This window comes from Drosophila mauritiana, chromosome 3L, assembly GCF_004382145.1.
Source record: "Drosophila mauritiana strain mau12 chromosome 3L, ASM438214v1, whole genome shotgun sequence".
Taxonomy (NCBI): Eukaryota; Metazoa; Arthropoda; class Insecta; order Diptera; family Drosophilidae; genus Drosophila; species Drosophila mauritiana.
The window spans coordinates 11,299,901-11,321,910 of record NC_046669.1 but is presented as its reverse complement, the minus strand read 5'-3'; the positions used below and the strand labels follow the sequence as shown (position 1 = coordinate 11,321,910).

Here is a 22,010-nt window from a genome sequence, read left to right as displayed (position 1 = left end):
CCAAAGGGCATCCCATCCCGGGGCAAGTGCTCCCAGCTCTGCAGCATCTCTGCTTTTTGGTGCTCAGCTGGCTTTCATTTGGCCCCACATCCGACTGGATTTGGTTTTTGTTTTTTTTTCTGGGACCCCCGACGGAGATGGTTTCGGAAAATGTCTGAGAAAGAGAGCATTTTTCGCCTGTGGGCGTTTCGAGTTTTGGCCAGTGGCAGCGGCAAGTTGACAGTGGTCAGTCCCGCTTTTGGGCCACAGCCACAAGCACATCCGAAATAAAATGATACAGATTCGCACACGAATCCGTATCTGTGCGCTGAAATGAAAACTATTTTCATTTTATTTCGGGACTTGTGCCGCGCGCCAGAGAAATGAAACGTGTCAAAGCTGAAAAGTGTGTCATCGGCTGGCGAAATTTTGCCGAAATAAACCCTCCACTTTCGTCACTCGACTCGACTGGCCGGCACATAATGAATTGATGCGATCAATTTCAGATGCAAATCACATCAAAGCTCCGTCATAAATTTCATTTAATTTAGCCTTTTATTTAGTTGCGCTAATTTGTGCGAAATGTGTGCGAGTGTAGCTCAATCGAATACACTCACTGTGCATTCATAATTTCTACGCGCCGCCAGGTGAATCATTTATGAGTTGCGCTCCGATGGCAGGAGAAAATTCCATATTTTATTAGAATAAAAGCAGGAAGACGTGAATGGAAATCTGAATTTATTATAAAAGTTTACAATTTAAGAACTTTATTTTTGGATGTGAGAACTATTTAAAGTGGCCACTTAATATGAGCCAAATATAACAAGTAAATTGTTTATATGTATTTACCAAGATTGGTATTCCTTTCGCAGCAATCTCATTCACACTTCTCATTCATAACAAGCCATCATTTTATCCTTGGTCATTCCACTCGGTTTGTATTCATCTCTTTCGGTTTGCCGGACTGCCTCAATAATCCCAAGGAAACTCAATCGAATTTGGACGAACAAGTGGGCAGCTTAATTGATGGCCAACTGTTTTGGGGAGAGCCCTGGGCAAACTAATCCATTCATTTCATGGACCAATCCCGAGCAATCTGGGGCAACCTAATCCACCAGGCGCCCAGCATGGGACCGGAAATGGCCCACACAAACACACACACACACACAGTGGGATTTGAGACAACACAAATACAAATACTCAGAACACACACACACATACACACGAGCGGAGCCAGTAAAGTGGATAACGTTGGTGAACTGGCTGTGGCCAAGTCCTTTATGAAGGAACGTTCTACATGAATTTGCGGTGCTGTCAGCTCAGCCAGTCACACACCCATTGGGTTGACTGCATCACTTTTCCCCACAATTCAGTCCCTTTGATTTTCAGCTTGTTTGATTGCTAGGGTGATCCTCACTATCATATGCGGAAATATTTACTTAGTAGTAATATTCGTAATTTACTATTTTAATTTATCTAACAGCAACACATGAGTGATTTATATTAGATTGCACTTGCATATTCTATATTTCTAAATTTGTTGAATATGAACAGCCAACACTGCGTATGGGTAATATTGTCTAGCTGCAACATCCACATCTTTCTAAGCTACTAAGATATCTTGCTCACAGTAATAAGTACCCTTTAAATAGAAGAGTTGTAGTGACTTATGGTTAAGTTGCCACCAATAAGGTCCACCCTGCTGCGCATACGTCATACGTCGGAGTGCTGATGTCAGAATTAATCCACTGCGAGTGCACGTCATGTTTATGAGCCTAGTTCCATTGCCAGGGTATAAAATTTTCGCATGTGTGCGTGTGTATTTATGTGGATGTGTGTGTGTGTGGGTGCCCAGGAAGCGTTAACAAATGGTTTGATTGCAAATTGTTGTCGCTGGCAATGTCAACAACAATGACACACTGGGGACAAGTTGGATTTGGCCATGATGCGAAAGGATCAACCGCAATGGGCTCAGGAATTTGACCTTGGGGACTCTGCGGAAAGTGTATGGTAAGTGCCCATATGGAATTTGAACCCCCCACTCCTCCCTTTGCACACTGACTTTCCAGGAAAAGCGAACGAACATGCAACGCGCTAAATTAATGCTAGTTACTGCTGCTGAATGAGCGGCGGAAATGCGGCGACTTTCCTGCATTCCCATACATATTTAATCGGAAATGCACTGCAGTCGCCTCAGGCGAGTGCAAATATAGTGTATATATATGCGATTTCCGCATTGCCGCTCCAAAGTTGCCACTCCAGACTTTTCAAAGGGGGGTTTTTACAAGTGAGTCCGGAGCGGAGCTCGTTGAACCCAACCCCATTGACCCAGAAACTTAGGCTACGCTCTGGCACCTCTGGCTATTTAAATGCGTATTCCTTTTCACCAGCAGTTGCAGTATTAAATTTATTAATTTATTTAAAATGCATCGCTCGTTTGAGGGATTATATCAGCCAGCAAGCAGCCAAGTATTTACTAGGAATAAAATTGAACAGAATCAAGTTATTAAAAAAGCAGGAGGTACTTCACTACTTAATATAATTTAGTGCATAATACATTATATTTTATGTAAGCAGTTAAGTTCCTAATTTAAAAGTCTGGCAAACGAATATATTTTCCCTCAGTTTGACCACTCATAAATTGTCATCGTTTCAGCGAAAAAACTTAAAAAAGCGAGGCGAAAACACGGGAAAACTTTTTCCGGCTAAATAGTCACACATCCTGGCATGTGTGTGTGCTTCCATTAGCATTTCTATGTGGAACTCTCCTTTGCGTGGCTGACTTTTCCTATCGATTTTGACTCCTCCTGCCCGACGAGACCAACACATGGTACCGAAAAAAGTTTCCCATGGCTACGGCTACGTGTATTGTGTTGTTCGGTTTGAACAAGCCAAGGGGAAAAAGTTCCACAATTGTCCATAAAAACGAAATGCGGAAAATGGTTGGCGGTGAAATCTAAACAACAAGCGAACATTTACCAGCCATAATGAAGTCATGCCAAAAGGCTTGGCTTCCTTGTTGTCGGGCTTCCTTTTGCTGATTGTTGGCCAAGTTAACCGATGTACAGAATCCAATTACTAGCCATGTATGTATGTATATTCAACACATTCGTAATTAGACCATTTAATTCGCTAATGAGTTGGATCCCTATGTTTCGCTGGTCACTAATTGGAACATCAGATGCGATTAGAATTAGGATACTAAAGGGATAAAAGGATATATTAGTGCATTTGCCTCTTCAAAGATATATTATAAAACAGAAATCTATAACTAAATCTTTAATGTTGTTTACTAACCTTTTGCCCTGAATTTCATTTGCTCTTCTCGCTGCGAAAGTAAATGAATGTCGAATGGATTCATTTTGATTTATTACTCGAACTCACGGGTATTCGCATTAAGGATACGGATTAAATTGGTATCTTGCTGTTTTAGCTGTTTACGTTTTGTTATTTCTCCAGTTTTGCGTCAACAATACAAAAGTAATTGTTGTTCAGCCGCGGCAGCGGGAAAATTGTGTGGCCATCCTTGGGATTTTCATTCTGCTTTTTTTTTATATCGCACTTCCGGCTGCATTTGCTGTTTATCGCCTTTGTTTCCGTGTTTCCGGTTGTTGGGAGGGTGTGAGAAGGTAGGGGGGGGGGGACTTCAGGCAAATGGGTTGAATTCGAGGGATCCAATGGCAATGGCGCCTGTATCCCGACACAAAGTCTGCCACTCTAATCGGGTCGCCTCCATCGAGATGCTATGTGTTTTTTTCCCGCTTCCACTTCGTCGACAATGTTTTGCTCTTGAAAAGGTCAAAGTTAATCCTGTTATGGGGACTTAAATTGCTCGTAGAACGCATGGAAAAATAAAAAAAAAAATGGCAAAATCAGCTAGGAGAGAAGTTTTGCCCAGTTTGTTGACTCGTAAATTTTTGGCATCAAAAGTTGGCAGTGCTGCAATTTAATTTCATTTTTAATGGATTCGCGTCGCACCCACCAGGTGGCAGCTGTAATTTGTTTGAATCACTCCGGTCTATTTTTCCATTCAATTTTCCCGCATTCCACGCACACAATCCAACACATCGCGAGATTTTCAAAGTGCAATTTTCCTTGTTTTGTCTACGGTTCACCGAATGATTTATGGGGTAAATGCAAAAATGCAATTAGGTTCCTAGCTTTGGGACATTCCTTTTGCAATTTGGCGTTTAATTAAGCACACCGATTAGTTTAAACTTCAAAAACTTAAAATGATTGCTTTTCCATTTTGTTTAAAAAGCAGCATATTTTCATTGGCCGCGATTTTCGTAGACGTCAAGGAGAATTGAAAGAAACGTTTAATGATGTGGCAATATGAAATGTTCTTTAGCAGATACTTAAAAATCCAAACCACCTGAGGCCCAAGTTTTCCATATTGATATATGTATATATATATATATATATAGGTGTTTTATGTAAAAATATATGTGCAGAGGTATTTTCGTTTTGCTATTTTTCACTCGCCTCCGATTGGATTTTGTTTCTCCTGCTCGCCAAGTGTCAACGTTTATGAACGCTGTGAAATGTCCAAAATTATTTGAGAATTAAATATGGCAGATCATAAAAACATTTGACGGTTTCATGACAGAAAAGTCACCCTTATAGACGAATATATCGAATTTGAGACTAAGAGAAACTCATGAATTCCTTAAGTAATTTTCTTTCATATTTGCGGTTTCAAGTTCATTGCCAAGAATAACAACACACCTCTTGTTGAATAAAAGTTCTTTGAAAATATATTTGAAGAATTATTACATTTTTGTTCAGGAATTTTGAAAAACTTTAGTTCAAGGACGTTTTTTGAATTATTTCCATGCAAAACATTTGTTTACAAGTGGTTTTTTTTGGTTTTCGCTTGTGTAATGTGAATTAATATCGAATCGTTTATATTAGTCTGACTTAATTTAATCAATTTTATTTATTTAGAATGGCATTTCAGGGAACACACAATTTATTTTGTCGATTCATAACTTATTAGTCGAACTTATTAGGACTTTATAAATTGAATACACATATTAGAGTAGATGCGTAATATTTTTAATAAAATCCTTTGCGAACAGTGTCCTTGCAATAACCAATTCCTTTTAAATTGCAGAGTTTGTTTGAACTGGAGCTGGCTGGCTGCAACGAGGTGACCGAGGCGGGACTGTGGGCGTGTCTAACGCCCCGAATCGTATCCCTGTCACTGGCGGACTGCATCAACATCGCGGACGAGGCGGTGGGCGCGGTGGCCCAGCTCCTGCCCTCCCTCTACGAGTTCTCGCTGCAGGCAAGTTCAGATTGATGGGGATCTGCCGCAGCTCCTACAGCTGCTCCTCCTCCACCCTCCCCCACTCACCCCCCGCCGCACCCCGTATCGAATTAATTGAATCTCCTTCCGCCCCTCAACAGGCTTACCACGTCACGGATGCGGCACTCGGCTACTTCTCGCCCAAACAGAGCCACAGCCTCAGCATCCTGCGACTGCAGTCGTGCTGGGAACTAACCAACCATGGCATCGTTAATATCGGTAAGCGACACTCTGCCCCCTGCCAATTAATCAAATAACATGTGGATCGAATGGAGGGGGCGGGCGGATCCAATTTGTCCCACAAATTGCACGGACAAAAATTTTATAAAAAAATATCACATGGGTTTCTGAAGGGTCCTGAATGATATTTAATTCGGCGAAAGGAAATGGGGATTATTTCGAAGATATATCGCAAACAAAAGATCTACAAATAATGGAAATTATGCTTAAATATATTAAAATGTCTTGCACCGTATAACGTAATTGTTGCTCGTAAATAATATCCGTAAAATTAATTATCGATGGGAAATTGAAAGCCTTTCGTTACACAACAAATTCAGTTTGGTTGAGCTCCTCCATCGGTAATAATGTTTAATCCAGCATTGAGGATGACCGAGTGGCGGCGAGTAATGTTGCTCCTTCCAGCCGTGCTGATAGTGTTCCAAAAAAGCTGTTCAGAATATCCTCCGGGAGTATGCCAAACGGAGCACGAGTTGTAGGAGAAATGCGAACATCATATTGCAAATAAAATGGCCGTGCTGGGGGCTAGGGAGTCCTCCTAGTCCGCACGGGATTGTCCTGCTTCCGAAAAAAAAAATATAGGGTGTCTGTGGGACCTCGTCATCTTGTCTAAACATTGCACTCAACTAATTGAAACTTTTTGTGGGACACTTTTTGTGCGATTCTGTTTCCTGGCCAACAGAGTAAGCAGCTATTTTTACATCCTTTTGACGTAACGTCGCCAAAGAACCCTTGTCACTCGCAAATTGGCAGGGTCCAGCCCCACAAGAGCTCCTCGTTTTGGCCATAGGAAGTAGAAAGCAAACACAAAATGTGAAAAGTTGTATAACGAAATTATTTTTGCGGCGGCTTAGTACAAAATTTAAATAAAAATTGGTTTAAAGCAGCGGAAAAGCTAAGAAAAGTTATGAAGATTATATTTTACATATTTTTGATTTTTAAAGCGTGAAATCCACACCAACTTTCACCTAATGTCAATTGTGATTACAGATAGCATTACCATATTAAATATCACTTGAGAAAGGTCGCTCTAAAGTTCAAATATTAAATGATGCTAGGCTGTAGCTAGTCACCTTTATTACAGCCCATATTTGCGAGTGTGATATGCTGTAAAGTAGGAATTTTCCCAAGCCCCAAGGAACTTGCGCCGTTTTCTTGGAACACATCCTCCGGATAAACTTGGCCGTAAACCACTTTAATTGACGTGCACATCGCCTCGGAGCTGAGCAATTTTAAGGCGTGCTCAGGGGCTTTTTGAGGCGCCAGAACGTAAACTCATTTAATATGCGATCGACAGGGCTGGCAAACATAAACCCCACCCTCCCCCCACTTGAGCAGGGTTAAGGGTCGCAGGTTGGCTGGCTGCGCTGCGCTGTCTTGCCTATGCACACCGCTTTGACCTTTGACGACGCCCACCTGAGTCCCGAGTTCCAGGAGCTGGCTCTTCAGCTCGCTCAAGGGAGCTGGCTTTTCTGGGAAGCGGGTGGAAGGGGGAAAACTTTGCAATCAATTTCATGGCACGTCATTTTCTTTGCCAACCATTCCTGCCCTGCCTCTTCCGCAATCAACAAAGGCGATGGCAGCCTTTCTGCCCCCATCTCGTCATGCATTGCGCCACAAATTAAGATGCCGGTTGATGCAGGCGCCCCAGGTAGATGGGCCACCTCGATTTCCCTCGGTTTTCCCGCCCTCCGGCTTTCCTCTGCATTTTCCTGCTCCTACGGCTTCAGCAGTTAACCAGCCAGATTTCAGAGCTGCAGAGCTGCGCATCGAAATCGAATTATTGCAGTTCACTGATCATCGAGATGCGGCGGCAGTCGCAGGTTTGCCCTGGAGGATATGGTGGGATAATGCCACTGACAGTGATTTGCGCAGATGCACCTAGAAAGAAAATGCAGCGGAATCTATTCAGAATGTTGTATATAAATAGGGATAAGAGAAAGGTATAAGTAAGGTGATTTAAAACATGTGAATGTGCAAGCTAAAATATAACTAAATTTGTTTACATTAAACTAAATGAAATTTAGGCATATATAAAAAAGAAAAAATGTTATAAATTTTGCTGTGTACAGTTTACCCCTTTAGTCCTTTTATGTCAGCTCCTTTAATATGGCGAATAACTTACCATCATAAACATAAGCTTCTTGTTTAAAGAGTTTAAACATAAACAGCATAACTACAGCCTAAATTCCAGCTTAGGGAAATAGCAATATTTACAAAATATTAAAACACATGTAAACAACCGTTGTGCTGAGCATATTTTGTGTGTCTGCAAACATTTTGATGGATGAAGGAGCATCAAAGGCCCAAAAAGCCAGTAACAAAAGTAGGCAAAGCATATTACACATCCGCCCCGTAAACCAAAGATTGGCTTCGTTCCGTCTGTCTGTCTGACTGTCTGTCTGTTTGTCTGTCTGTTTGTTTGTGTTTGCTTAGGGCGTTGTGGAAGGTGGGGGCGTGGCTTAGGAATCGTGAGGACAAAAGCAAATAGGCGCCATATTTAATGGCGGCATTTTGTATAAATTGCAGCCCAATCATAAACTATTTGCCCAGCAAGCATAAATAAAAATCAGAAAAAAGGGAAGAGAACAAAATAACGAGTATTTATTTTACGATTTAACTCAAGTGACCGCATTCCGGAAATGCATGTTTAATTAATAGCCATTCAGTGGCCTCGAAAACCCTTAACACTCAATACGCGAGGGACGTTTTAATCATTTATTTATATCCACATTAATCGTTGAACATAATTAATTCCGTTTGCATTTCCAGCACATTTCAGTTTAATTTTAAAGCAAAAGTTACTTTCAATGGATAAAACTTCTATATTTGATTATATATATCTTATTACAGTGTAAGCCAGCTTTATTGCCTGACTGACGCAATGTGGTAGCCAAAGTTTGCTTAAGTTTAGAACTCGCATTTAAAGCGCAACCTTATGCAGTTGTAAACCGTTGTCAGAAGTTGGCTAAGCCCGTTCGCAGTTAACAGTTTTCAGCTTTCAGTTTTCAGTTTTCAGTTTTGCAGTTTTCAGCTGCCTGATGCTGAACTCTGGCCCCGGCGGTGGCAAAACTTTTAATAACAACTCCCAACTCACAAGTCCTCCGCTTCCGCAGCCCGGCGGCCATGAAAACTGCTGCGACAGGAGCCAACGGGGAGTAAGTGCCGGTGGGTGCTTATCACAACATCGAGAAGCCATTTAGCTAATTGCATTTGGCATCTAATTGAATTGGGCCAGGCTCCAGGTTCTGGCACGGAGTGATAGTGATGGCTCCGCTCACAGCAGACAGCGAAGGTCTCCTGACTCCGTTGGCACTCGGCCAATGTCATTTCTATGGACCAGCACTGGAGCGAAATTGTGTATTTTGTTCATTTAAATGTCAGAATTTAATATGAAATATAAAAAGCTAACAGCATTATATAACCTTTCAAATTTTAAAAGCTGGAAAAGTAACTTAACTTTATGTTTATTGCTCATTGGTGGTAAATATCTACAAAATGTATATATTTATTTATGAAAAATATATATTTATCATATATTTCTCAATACACCATAACGAGCACAGAAAATAAATAGGTGCTGTCCAATTTTGACCAGCTGTCCAATTTATCTGCTATTTTTCTCCGTGAGAGGTTCCGCTTTTTTTTGGCTAGGACATGTGGCTTTAGTTGCTACTTCGGGATTTGAATGCGAGGTGACACATCATTTGGCACGCAATCCGTTCCGCAGGCGGAACCGGAAGCGCGACTGGCAGACTGACTGACTGAATGACTGGCTGACACATTGACAGGACGCCCTTGTTGGCTGCGTCGTTAATTGGCGACGAGGTCGTTCAACCGGGCGTATGCGTGATTTATGAGTTCGCACGTGAGCAAAGCGAACACTGCGAATAGCGAATTGCGAGTGGCGAAATGTAAGCGAAACAATGAACAAGTTAATCCCCCATTAATTAACAGTGTCAACAGAAATGCCGCCTTTCATTTAGCAGATCCCGCGAAGAAATAATGAATTGAGGCAACTACAAACCTCGTGTCCGGCGACAAATCAAATTCATGTACCTGAATCTAGAAGCTTTTCGCTCAATGTGAATAGCATAAACAGCTGGTGAATAAAACAGGGGTGTATCCATTAGCAGGCAAATGTTCAATGTGAATATTTAACGAATGTAGTTTATTCATTGATGGTCTACAATTTATGCAAATTAAATATTTACCACAAATTGCTGCGAGCGTACAACACAGATTCATGCCAGTTTCTTTAAATTATAAAACATAAATATGGCAAATTTGATATTTTCTTAAATTGATTTAAGTTTAAACTTTCGGTAAAGTTTCCTTATATTTGAAGTTTGACATGTATATATTCCTGACCCCCACTCAAGACGCCTTTGGAGTCGAAGCCATTTCATTGCCAAGTGCCTGAATGTTGGGATCTTGGCTGAAATGCTGGTTGCACTGCTAATGAAATGGTTGCGGTTCGTTTCCCGCCTGAACAATTGCAGTTGTCGACGCGAAAGCGACATGTCCATCAATTTAACCACAAACTGCAGCAAGCCAGAAGCAGCTAGCATATGCACCCCTCGATTCCTTTTGGCCATCCCCAAATTTAGAGTGAATTGCCACTCAATCTGTTTGTCTAGCACTTTGTAAGTGCTCACGATGCAGCTACAGTGGGATGCAGACCATCAATTTGTATCAATATTTGTTATATATAAATAATATGTTTATATATTAAAGTAAAAATCAGATCTAGAATATTTGGGCTTGATATTTATTTAAATAATATAATATTGAGTAGTTTGTTCGCCCCACTATTCATAATTGGCCTAGCAATTATTATTAGCGAGAATCTGTTGCCAACTTTCAACATATTTTGAACATTCATTCTAGTTCTAGATGTTAAAAAGTTAAGTAAAATGTGGCAAAATCTTGAATTTGTTAGCAGGGGGAATTTCTTTATTTACCTCTGCCGTATTTTCTTACCCTCGTTGCCTTTGGCAATGACAAAATTCCTGCTCGCCGAGGCATCGTGTTCATCTTATTCAGCCAGCAGCATCCGCCAGCTGTCCGCCCGAGACCCTAAAATTGATAAAGCTCCTCCCCTTTTTTGGGGATGGGGTCGATGCTGTAGGAATTCCGTGTTCCCCGGTTCGCCTTTGCCCATCTAATCCTAGTCGCGGTTGGGACCAAGAGCCACCCATGCTGATGGGCGTCCGTCGGGTGTCGTGTTTATTTAATTACATTTGCATTTTCAAGGCACTCGATGTTGCTCCTGTGTTGCGCTCTTTCTCTTTCTCTTTTTATCTTTCTCTCTTTCCCTCGCGCTAAACAATTTTTAATTAACTTTATTTTTGTGAAAGCTCTTTGGGGGGCAATGCCGTCGTTCCCCCGGCACGCATTTCCCCCCCGAGCACTGGGTATTTGGCCAAATTGTCGATCAATTGTCAGCTGGCAGTGACCTTGAACTTAACGTAATTCGCACAAACCAGCGCGATTTAAGGAATATCTAAAGTGCAGTGCATACGATATAGAAAGTGCAATCTCAGCAATTTAATATAATTAAATGCAGCTTCTTAAATTTTTGGAGCTTACGGAAATCTGTCTGAAACTTAGTTGAAATAAGTTTCTTAGCAAACTTGGTCTAAACATACAATTAAAAAATGTTTAAAAATCCGTACACAATCAAAATACAGCAAAGAATGTATTTAAATGGCTAAAACCCTAGCAGTAAGCAGCTTAGATTTGCTATTCAATAGAAGCATGCTGGGAAAATAAATAACTAATGAAACTGCCAAGAGCAGGCCCCAAAACCAAATGAAATATAAATATAAAATGCACATGCATTTCCATCCGAGTTGGATAGACTGAGATGGAGGGCAAGGACACTTTTGTTTTGCACTTCGCTTCCGAAAGATTTTCCCTGAATTTCCATGCCACACACACTGGGTAGTGTATAGTGTATACGCACATAACATCAACTTGAATGCAAACACATGCAAGTTCAAAGTTGAGGGCCAGCGCACAAGGAACATAATTGCTGGCTTATGTAATGCGATTTGAGAGGCTGCCACATGCAGCAAGTTTGACGGCAAAAAAGGGCTGAAAAGCCTTTGTGTGTGTGGGCTCTGAGTGGAATTCAATTTTAATTGCATTTGATGTCAGCTGAGTCTGCCACACGCACTCGAAACTACGTGGGAAATGCTTGCACGCAATGACGCAAGCCGGAAAATCAAGCACAAGAGTATGAGGGAAAATTACTTACCGTCAATGCATTAAAGCCCACACACAAGCTAACTCCCAGTGGTGGCCATCTCATCAGGCTGCTGAATTTCATGTTGATGATGTTGTCATATTTCGCCGACAACTTTGCTTTCAAGTCTCTATTTATACCGGCCATTGCTGGGCGGGATTAGCCCACCATCCTGCAGAGAAAGTGGCATCTGGGAGGGGACTTTGTGTCACTTTCACCGGACTATGAGGAAAGTGGGACAGGACATGCTACTTGCTAATTTTGACCAGACTTTCTACATTTGCTATATGGGTGAAAAGGCGTTGACTACAAATTTATGGCATTTGCTGACCCAATTGCAAGCTACCAATTAAAAGGCTTTAAAACAGGAAAACTTTTCATTTTAGTATTCAACTCAAATAGCAATAAATTCGACTACATTTATGAAACAAATGGTTTTAAATTTGTTTATGTGAGTTAAAGAGAGTGCATTGTGCTAAATAATGGCAGTTACAAGTTGTTGTTTACTTAAATTCAAACTCAAATTAGCTATCAAATAATAAATTGGACTAAACTGCTGCACCGATTCCCAGCAATTAAGAGGCAATCCTTAAGTCAAACTGGAGCAATTTAACTTCAACGGGGCAGGAGTAATTGACGTCATTAAAGTTTTCAGTGGAAATGCTCAAGAAGCAGAGCGGAAAAGTAGGCGAACAGACAACAGGGCACGAAACTGGGTTAACAATTTTCTGTTTTCTTTTTTTTTCGCTTTTCCAAATGCCAGGAAAAGATGTGAGCCAAGTCACAAGGGAGGACCCTAGAAGCTCTACGGCTCACTGCCAATCAAATTCACACACACACACGGTGGTCTGCGCCAAATGTTGTGCGTGGAAAATGCTGGAAAATGTGGGAAAAGCGGGAAAAACTACTCTCGCTGACAGAGCACTGGGGCTTGTGGAAGGATCCAGCACACGGGGACCATTAGCCGACAATCCAGCGGAGCGATTTTAATGCATTTTTTATAGAGTCACTTCAGTGGAGATGTTCCAAAACAAGTCTCTGTAGGTCAATTTAGTTTAGGATAATTATTATTTTAAGCATGTTCAAGTAGTAGAAATATTACTTAAAAGATTTAAAATTTCGAGTTTTCAATAGCCAAAAAAATTGCTATTTACAGACTTAAAGAAATCAAAGAAGATAAATTCTTTACATTTATTTGTTAAGGTTTTTTTCAAAGCCAGTAATCAATTCATAAATATTTTTTTATTTTCCCAAACATAGTTATCTCAATTAGTGGTTTGACAAGCTAACCTTGTCGCAAGTAAGAGATACAAAATTATTTCTGATTGAAATCGTTCGACGGCAGTGAGTTTTGTCAGTTTGCCAAAAGAATTGCAATGATAGCTAAATCTTGTTTTCGCTGATTTCGCTGTGGCACGCTTTCAATTTTCTTTCTTCAGCTTTGTGGCAAATTTGTTTTGTATCGTTTGCATAAATTAGTGCGAGATTTATGGTTATATAAAGATAGCAGAAATAAAAACATTAGAAGGAAATAAATCAGCCGAATTTATGAAACACATTAGATGGATATATATGTAGCAATATGCCTAGGACTAGTAAGCAAAAAGCTTCAGTTATAGCTTATAGTTAAGATTAAAGAATATATATTTTTAGTATATTAAACAACTACATTACGTATTAACTTAGGGCTTCCTTAATCAGGAATCTTCTCTTTAGTTTATGTGAGCATATATAACTTTCAATTTCATGCTAGAAAATCCTGCCTTGGTCCTTTAAATCCGCCAGCTTTAATTCTTCCAGTCTCTTGAATTGCTGCGACCCCTTGACTCCTTCAAAGCCGCAAACTTGAAGGGGAGCTAATCTGCCATTGCGCAACCTCATCTCGATTCGCGGTAGTTCCAGCCACCCACCCATCCTTCGCCTTCCGCCCACTTCCCGATTTCCATGGCGACAGTAATGAGTGGCAGCCTAATGAGGCCTGCACGTTTCGAACATTATTTGCCTATCGCGAGGGGCCTCAGTTCGCGAGCCGCGACCTCTGACCCCAGTACCACCTTTCCCTGCTCATTTACGCACTCATTGTTTGGCCTCAAAGTTTGCCGGTAATTGGCAGGCCACTTAAACCCCAAAGCGGTTAAGCCTCAGTTCCCGGCAGCCCGGGAAATTGGTTAAGATTTATTTTAGCCGCGCAGATTTGCCTACAATCTTTAGTGGAGAAAAACTTAAACTTGCTAGCATTAAAGGATTCCCTGAAAAATTAATTTAATTACCTTCAACTTCCAAACGCGCTTGTCAGCCGAAGTCTATTAATTTAATTTATTAATTCGTAATTTAAATTAAAGTATACTAAAAAGTACAATGAAATTGTTGTGAAGCAAATAGAAATTCCAGGAATCTTTCATTAATTTTCTGTCAGGCTTTTGTATGAATGACGGACTTATATGCCTGGAATAATTTTAAATAAACAATTCGAAATTTCATAAAGTGTTTATTGACATGGAAATCGTGTTCGAGACAAAGTATCCGAACAATGAGCTATTTACTGCGCTTCCTTTGAAGAAACCATTTCGAATATTAAATTTCCAGAGAAACTGAAAAGCGACTTTGGTATGTTTCGATTCAGCAGTGGCAGATTAAGCTGAAATGCTTTCATCCTGCAGGTTCTGCTGTTCTGCTGCCTTATTTAATATACTCGTAAAAGTTTTGTTGCCACAGTGAAATTTCATGGCATATTCCCCCCACCTCCGTCCCCCTGCTCCACTTCCGAGTAATTGGCATAATGACTGCCATCTACGTCCACTGCCACTGGCAGCCAACTGAACTTAAACTTTAAGCAGCTTTGCTGGACTTCGCTTGAATGAATTGCAATTTTCTTGGACGGAGTCTGCTATTCGGCTTAAATTTGATTTTCTTCGGCCTAAAATGGTTTAAATAATCACTTCGCACCTCCAATAAGCAATACATATTAAATAGATTTCATTTATAGCATTAAAGGCCTATTTAATAAATCTCGTTGAGCAACATATTTAAAATTTGAAATTATTAATCCAAAGCCATATATAAATATATATGAATGAGGGCAATAAAAACTTTTCTATAAGTGTGCAATCATACAGTGCGTATGCGCAATATTCATATCACTCATACGCAACTTTGAGCAAATGCAATTTCCCCCATTGGACCTAAACGAGGCAATTTGAAAAATCAGCAATCATCAAATGAATGTCATAAACAAATGCTAACCGTTATGTGAGCATAACTTTCCACATGTGTATGTGAAATAACCCAAAAAATCAATATAAATCGTTGGCACGCCAAATGAGCAGAATGAATGCCATGTCGAGAGCCATGAGCTGTCAATAAACATGAAATTTGCGAGTTGTCCCAGTCCAGGAATATAAGGTTTTTCAAAACTGGAACTGGGTTGCTTTATATTTTGTATAATAGAACATGGGTTCTTAGAAAAGTATAAAAATAATCGTTTGAACCATTGTTCAATCGAAACCTTATGGTCGAAATCTTTTTGTTAATGGGCAAAACCAAGTTCCAATCGTCAACAAGGACAGCCAAAATATATATATATATATATATATATATTTATGACTCTTTGTGTGTGAAAAATGGTGAAAGTGGCGCTTTGAGTGTGAGTTGAAAAAACAGAGGCTGAATGGCAAACGAGCCTCGCATAAACGTCGCTAGTTGTTATGGGAAATGTAAATGTATCTCATAGATACACAAGTTACAAGTTGTTTGCCTGACATTTCTCCATTCCGTGCTCCATTCCGCACATCCATGTCCTTCTATTGACACTTGTCTCTGTCTCAACGAGTGCGTGTGCCTGAAGAATATAAACCCACGATTTGGGCCACTATTTTTGATGCGTTGTCTTGTCAAGCGCGAATTTCCATTTCCATATCAAGCAGGCAGGTGGATTTTCCCTGCTCACGTCGCCTATGCAAACTCCTAATCCGCCGGAAATTCCCAGAAAATGAACCCAATTTATTCATAGAACGAATGAATCATTTCCAACTTCGGCGGCTGATAATTTGGTTTTTCCTGTCTACCACGAATTTGTGATACTGGCCCGAATAGAAATGTTATCATTTAAAGAAATCAAGAAATGAAATTTAAAGGCATGATTACATGTTAAAAGTTCCAACGTCACTAGCTTACAATCACTGAACATTCATTTCTGACGACCTATTCTATAATCAGCATTTCTCTCTTGAACTCGCCAGGGTAAAATTATCAAGATTAACTTATATTTACTAGCTTGGCATTCAATTGCCTTATCAATAAACTGCACACAGTAAATAATGCTATATATAGGAAAATACAAATTAATAAAAAATAAATATATACATATATAACATTATGCAACATACCTTAAAAGTTTGCTTTGTATTTAATATTTATTGTAATTTGACAGCACTCTTTTTTAACTTTATTTAATAAATACTGTACTCTTTCACAATTTTTTCGATTAATGCATCTTAGAATGCAAACTTATAGTTCGCAAGCACACAAAACTTATTATTTTCTATATATTTTCACTGGTTCCACATTTTTGTTGCATTTTGCTGCAATTTCATGATTTGTGATCGCAAAAACGAGTAATCCTGCTGGCCAAACAATTACCCGTTAGTGTCGGTCACAAAACGAAACTGCAACACAGGATTTGTCACTAAAACTAACAATATTAACATTAAAATGCACTTGGTGGTGTTTCAAAACTAGTTGCGGATAGGGATTAGAACTGAGGATCAGGAATCACGAGACGGATGCGCATCGATGGGCGCTGATAACGAAATGAATTTCAGCGATGATTGCAGGCGCGATAAATAAGCGACGATTCCGCTGAAAGATCTGGGCGATCTGAGGGGCTTCTAACGCTAATGCCCATGCTCTGAACTCGCTCCGAGTGTAATTCAATCGATGTCACTCTGGCTGCGATCACTATCGATCCTCTTCTGCCCCGCCCTGCTCCAACCTGGACTATCCCCAATCCCACACAGCATTGCGGTCTGCCCAGTGTCGCCGGCGGCTCTTAATCACAGTTTCCATCACGAGGCAGCCGACTTAGTGCATCGCAACTGTAGCTACGTCTGTGCTGGGTATAAATAAACAGTTGTACAGTAGAAACCCATTAAATCGCACTTATCTTTAGAGTCAAATTGGGTAACTTCTAGCTTAGTCAGTATCGATCCCTAAAGTTATCTTAGTTTTTCCCAGTATAATGTATGAATTTTGCTTTGCAACATGATTTATTAGTCCATGGTTCACCTTACCGAGGCTGCACTGTACGCACTAGATGTTTGTTTGCACAGAGGCGCCTTTGTCGTTGGATGTTTTTTGCGGTTTTTAGCTTTTGGGGCGTCGCCGTTGCCTTCGCCATTGCGGATTGTACTGCATCCGCCGCCTGATAGATACAATTACAGTTAGCTCCTTGAGGAGCTGCGTCGCATGGCAACTTGGCCAAGTTGGTCGTCAGCGTTACGGTTATTGTCACTGCTGTGGCTTCCCTCCCATCAGCAGCAGCAGCACCGCCTCCTCAATTACGACTGAATATGCATGAGCAACGGATTTTCCATTTCTCCACCTAAGATCTCCTTGAAAAGGGAATTCCAAGAATGTTGCAACTTGATGTATGGTATATGTACATATATGCTGAAAGCACATTTCAAAATATTACTAACTAGTACAATTAAAGAACCCTTTAAGTACTGCAAAACAACTCCAAACAAGCTTTGAATTCAGTTTTTGAACCGCATTAAGCATAGCCTATTAATCTCCTTTCATCCGTTTTTCCATCATGGGGCTTCAGTTCTTTTTAAACTTCACAAAACTCCCCCAAAAACTCAAAACTCTTTATATACAGCGCATAAAAGCCTCGTTTCACCATAGTTAAGTCAATAGAGCAGCCGAACAGAGCTAGTTGCTTGTGTTAAGTTTTCATAGGCCTCCTCCATTCATAGATGGCTGTTTGCGTTAGTTTTCCATTTGGCCCAGAAGCTAGTATCGCGGTTATCTTCGTGTGGATTCGCTAGTTGGCGCATATTTTGTAATTCAAAGCTCTTCGCGTATGCCGTGTGGTTTTTTTGGTCAGAAGCCAGACAAGAGGAGCGCTCCTCCGCTGCTCCTAGCAAGTATCCAAGTTTCTGAGTAGCTGTCGGTAACCAAAGTGGGCCAACTACCCACCCACACTTGCATACTCGTACGTAGTGAATACAAAGCGGCTTAGTCAACCGGACCCATGCATTTTTCGACTTCTTTTAACTTCAGGCAAGGGATGAAGTGTTTGGGTAGCAAGGGGATGGGAGTTTCCCGCAAACACAAACACATGGAAGTTTGTTGTCTTTGGGCGCCTTATCTTTGTTTACGCAGCCGCCGCACGTGCCCCAAACTCGTTCACCTCACATATTTGGCCAAAGAATATGGCTAATTCCCATTAGCAAAGTCTAAGCGGCTTACAGATGGTAATTGCAGTTCTACCGTCACACCTTATGGGTCACAAGTTATCCTTTATTGGTTATCCATGCTCAGCAGGCGCAGTTAACCCTTTGACTTTCTGGCCACATATAAAAATATTGTAAAAGAATATTCTTTAAATTTAGTTCTCATGCTTTAAGCCAAGCCCTCAAAACCTGGTTAGTAGTGTCTTTATCCACAGAACTGACAAATACTCCCAGATTCGCAAAGGAGAGTTGAGCAAAGCTGCACAAACAAGCCAGAAAATGACATGGCAAAATGTGGAACAGGGTAAACCGAAGGCGACATAAATGGAACGAGCTGAGGAACTGCCTCAGTTTAAATAAGTAGAACAGCCGCCGAGGCTGTGGGCTTTAAATAGCCGTGGTAATTAGATACATGACACATTTGTCTATCTCAAGATTGCATGCAGCTTAGTAACAAATCTGGAGCAAGTCAGATTTAGGTAAATTGGTTTTTGCCGAGTAACCACAAAGCCTAGTTACCACTCCGCTTGTATTATAAGTTATAAGCTTACGTTCTGCTGAATTGTTTAAGCCATCTTAAATTAAGCAGGGGGTAAACTATTTATCATCATATCTATTCTATCAACCACTCAGCTAAGTTTTTTTATTACTATATATTATATGTATCTTCATTTCGACCCAACACTGCGTATACTTAACGGGGTGAAACTTAAATTTCGATTTAAACGGGGGGGCCAACTGAACTCTTCAGTAGAGCAACATACTTATATTCGAACTCCAGAGGACTCATTTCCTGGGACGTGCTCACTGCAAAGTGGAGCATCTGCAGGCGTCTACGTGAGCCGAAGGAGTCCCAGCTGATACCCCAAAACTAATGCCAAACTCTGCCCGTTTTTCTCCTCCAATTGCAGTGCACTCCCTGCCGCATCTCACGGTGCTGAGCCTCTCCGGCTGCAGCAAACTGACGGATGATGGAGTGGAGCTGATTGCCGAGAACCTGCAGAAGCTGCGCGCCCTGGACCTGTCCTGGTGTCCCCGCATCACGGACGCCTCGCTCGAGTATATCGCCTGTGATCTGAACCAGCTGGAGGAGCTGACGCTGGATAGGTGAGTACCAGTCCACCGAGCCAGTGCACAAGGTCGCGTCTCCTCATTGCCCCTCACCAACCGGCTGCGTAATTATTCATGAGTAAAATTCAATTTCCGTCGCCGAGTAGCTCAACCTCATCTCCAGGGGCAACCATTAGTCCTCGGAAACTGCAGCGAGTTGCAGACACAAAAAATCATCAGACTTTCCCGCTTAAGTTATGAGCAACCATAAACACAGCCGCTAAAAAAAGCAGAACTATTTTAAAATCAGAAACAACAATTGATTGATCTCAAATGCATACCCTTAAACATATTTATTTTTAATTTTATTATTTATACAATTATTATTCCATCGCTTGCCAAGTAAAGTAGTACAAATAAAATAGTTATCATTTTGCAAATAAAATCTAAGCAAAGCAAGTCAGCTTTTTACATTTTACATTTTTAACATTTTTAATGGTAATGCCAGTTATGAATAAGATTTCACAGTTTGCTCTATCCAATTCGTATAACTCATAACATTTGTATAAACATGAACATTTGAAGTGGAATAACTAAGAATGCCAAACAGAGCAACCCATTTCTTTGCCGAATACATCAGAATTTTACCCAACACCTCGCCTGTCAAATAATTTGGCTTAGTATTTCCGGTAGAATCAGCGACACAAACTTGATTCTGTTCGATTTCTGCATTAATTTGCTTTGCACATTCTTCGTGACTAATTAGCTCAACAGTGTGCTCAGTAATGAATAAGCGATTTTCACTTAGTTCTGGTACCAATCTGGTTAAAGACGCACTAGATTCAACCTCCAGTTGATGCCTTAGCATCTGAAGCATGCAGATTGGCTTGATACCTTCTGAGAAATAGTTACCTAAGGTGACTGGCTGCTTAAGTTTGAGCAGTGCTATATCATGTTTATGATATCCTGAGTTGTCATGTCTAATGATCGAATCGACAGGAAGACGATTGCTGATAGTTTTATTTGTTTCCAACAGTAGAACATATCTACAAAAAAAGATATAGCTTTGTCTACATATTTTATTAATCAAGTTAATGTTACTTACACTTTTTGTGGCAAGCCTCTGGCAATTGTAAGAAAAAAATCTAGAAGAAATTAGGGCAATTAATTTAATTATTTTAATTTTTAGAAACTATTACTCACTTTCAGTGATAAAAACTCCATTCGCGTTGAAATTGATTCCAATAACAAAGCCCATTTGTAGCGATGTTGTGGTATCGCCACCACAATCCTTATACAATATACTTATATGTCCGGGTTACTAAGACTTCCGGCATTTGAGTTTCCGGTTGAAATGTCTGCTTCTTCTGTTGCATTTTGCACTGAGTTCTCCAAACTCAATCTCTCCACATTGGCCGCAATCCAGTCCACATGGGATGTAATGTCTGTGAATACAACAGGTCCATTGCGGTCTGGGTTTCTAGAACTCGCTATCCCGATCTGAACTTCGCGTTTGATAGTTCCAGCAATAGTGACACTTTTAGTCAACGGATTTCCATAATAGAGACCACTCGTTTCTCCATCTGAGGCACCAGCACATATTTGATTCAAACTGGGATTAATATTACACTCGCTTTGATTTAGCCTGTGAAAGATAAGCGCGTGCAGATTTTCGCTTTCCAAACCTCGATTTTTTGGGGCCCAGGCAAAGGCCTTGAAGGTTTGAATCGCCTGAACGGAACTCATGATTCTCTTATCCATAATTATGCACGTTGAGTGAATGTCGTCTGTGAATGAGTGGTTTTACGGCTATCACAATTCCATATAATTGTCAACTTACCCGAAAAAACTACGCTGTACGACAGCTTAAGCAATCCAATATCATTTTGGATGGGTAATTTGGAGAACAAGCGGTGCACAACTGCTGTGGAAACCGGAATTCTAGAGTTCATACTGTCAGCATCGGGAATATTGTACGCCCCCAATTCCACAAATCTGAAATAAATAATAATAATAGTTTAATTTAACTTTAATTTCAACTAAAATTTGATATTTACTAAAGATAAAGTGGTATAAAAGTTGTGCTTTTCGAAGACTGATAATCCTCAAAAAAAATATGTCATTATCTACATTATATGGGGATACTTACAGATTGACCTGTTGATCAATACACCGAGCAGCGGTTAAAACAATGCCTAATCAAGGATTTGTATTATTAAATTTGAGAATGTTTTATTGTTTTATTATGTATTTAATACAAACGTTCGTGAATCAGCGTGCCACCGCACAGGAAATGCGTGGCATTACTGACAGCTGTCATCCAAGCAGCTGCCTGTAATCCTGCCCTGCTCAGCTCCTTGGAATTTCCACAGGATTCATCCAGAAGCTTGGCTGAAACCAGGTGGCCAAGGAGCAGAGTGAACAAGGGAATCCAAGCTAAAGATGACTGCATTCTACGCGTGGTACAAAACGAATGAAACATAAAATGCGAGACCGGTTCTTTCATATGAATTTCTTATCAACTGTTTCGTTATTCGAATTCTTAGATTTTTGTATTTATCAAGCATTTGTATTTGTATTATATGTGCATACATATATAAAATATAAATTAATCTAATTATTTGAGATATACTCACTGGTATAACCTTTGTTTATGCTCTAAAACTGCGAGTTTCCGCATTTTACATCGAGCTATTTATACAATAGATTTATCTATTATCCTTTC

The 22,010-nt window shown here is 40.4% G+C and overlaps 2 protein-coding genes across 3 annotated transcripts in view; one reads left to right on the top strand and one right to left on the bottom strand.

The window, feature by feature from the left end:
- Positions 1-22,010, top strand: part of LOC117142043 (F-box/LRR-repeat protein 16) — a 29,984-nt gene that overhangs the window by 6,529 nt on the left and 1,445 nt on the right. The window contains exons 3-5 of the mRNA XM_033305914.1: positions 5,096-5,269; positions 5,392-5,509; positions 19,147-19,342. Of these exons, the coding sequence (XP_033161805.1) occupies positions 5,096-5,269; positions 5,392-5,509; positions 19,147-19,342 (488 nt within the window). The remainder of the gene's footprint in view (positions 1-5,095; positions 5,270-5,391; positions 5,510-19,146; positions 19,343-22,010) is intronic.
- Positions 19,683-22,002, bottom strand: LOC117142046 (mast cell protease 1A-like). Of its 2 annotated transcripts, XM_033305917.1 has the most exons (7): positions 21,922-22,002; positions 21,548-21,738; positions 21,435-21,480; positions 21,126-21,280; positions 20,489-21,072; positions 20,391-20,430; positions 19,683-20,331 (listed from the first exon to the last, which is right to left on the bottom strand). In XM_033305917.1, the coding sequence occupies exons 1-5, from the start codon at positions 21,963-21,965 to the stop codon at positions 20,591-20,593; spliced, it is 918 nt and encodes a 305-aa protein (XP_033161808.1). In that variant the 5' UTR covers positions 21,966-22,002; the 3' UTR covers positions 19,683-20,331; positions 20,391-20,430; positions 20,489-20,590. The 2 variants fall into 2 exon arrangements, with proteins under 2 accessions (XP_033161808.1, XP_033161809.1); XM_033305918.1 differs by lacking the exons at positions 21,435-21,480; positions 21,548-21,738 and having other exon boundaries at positions 21,922-21,996.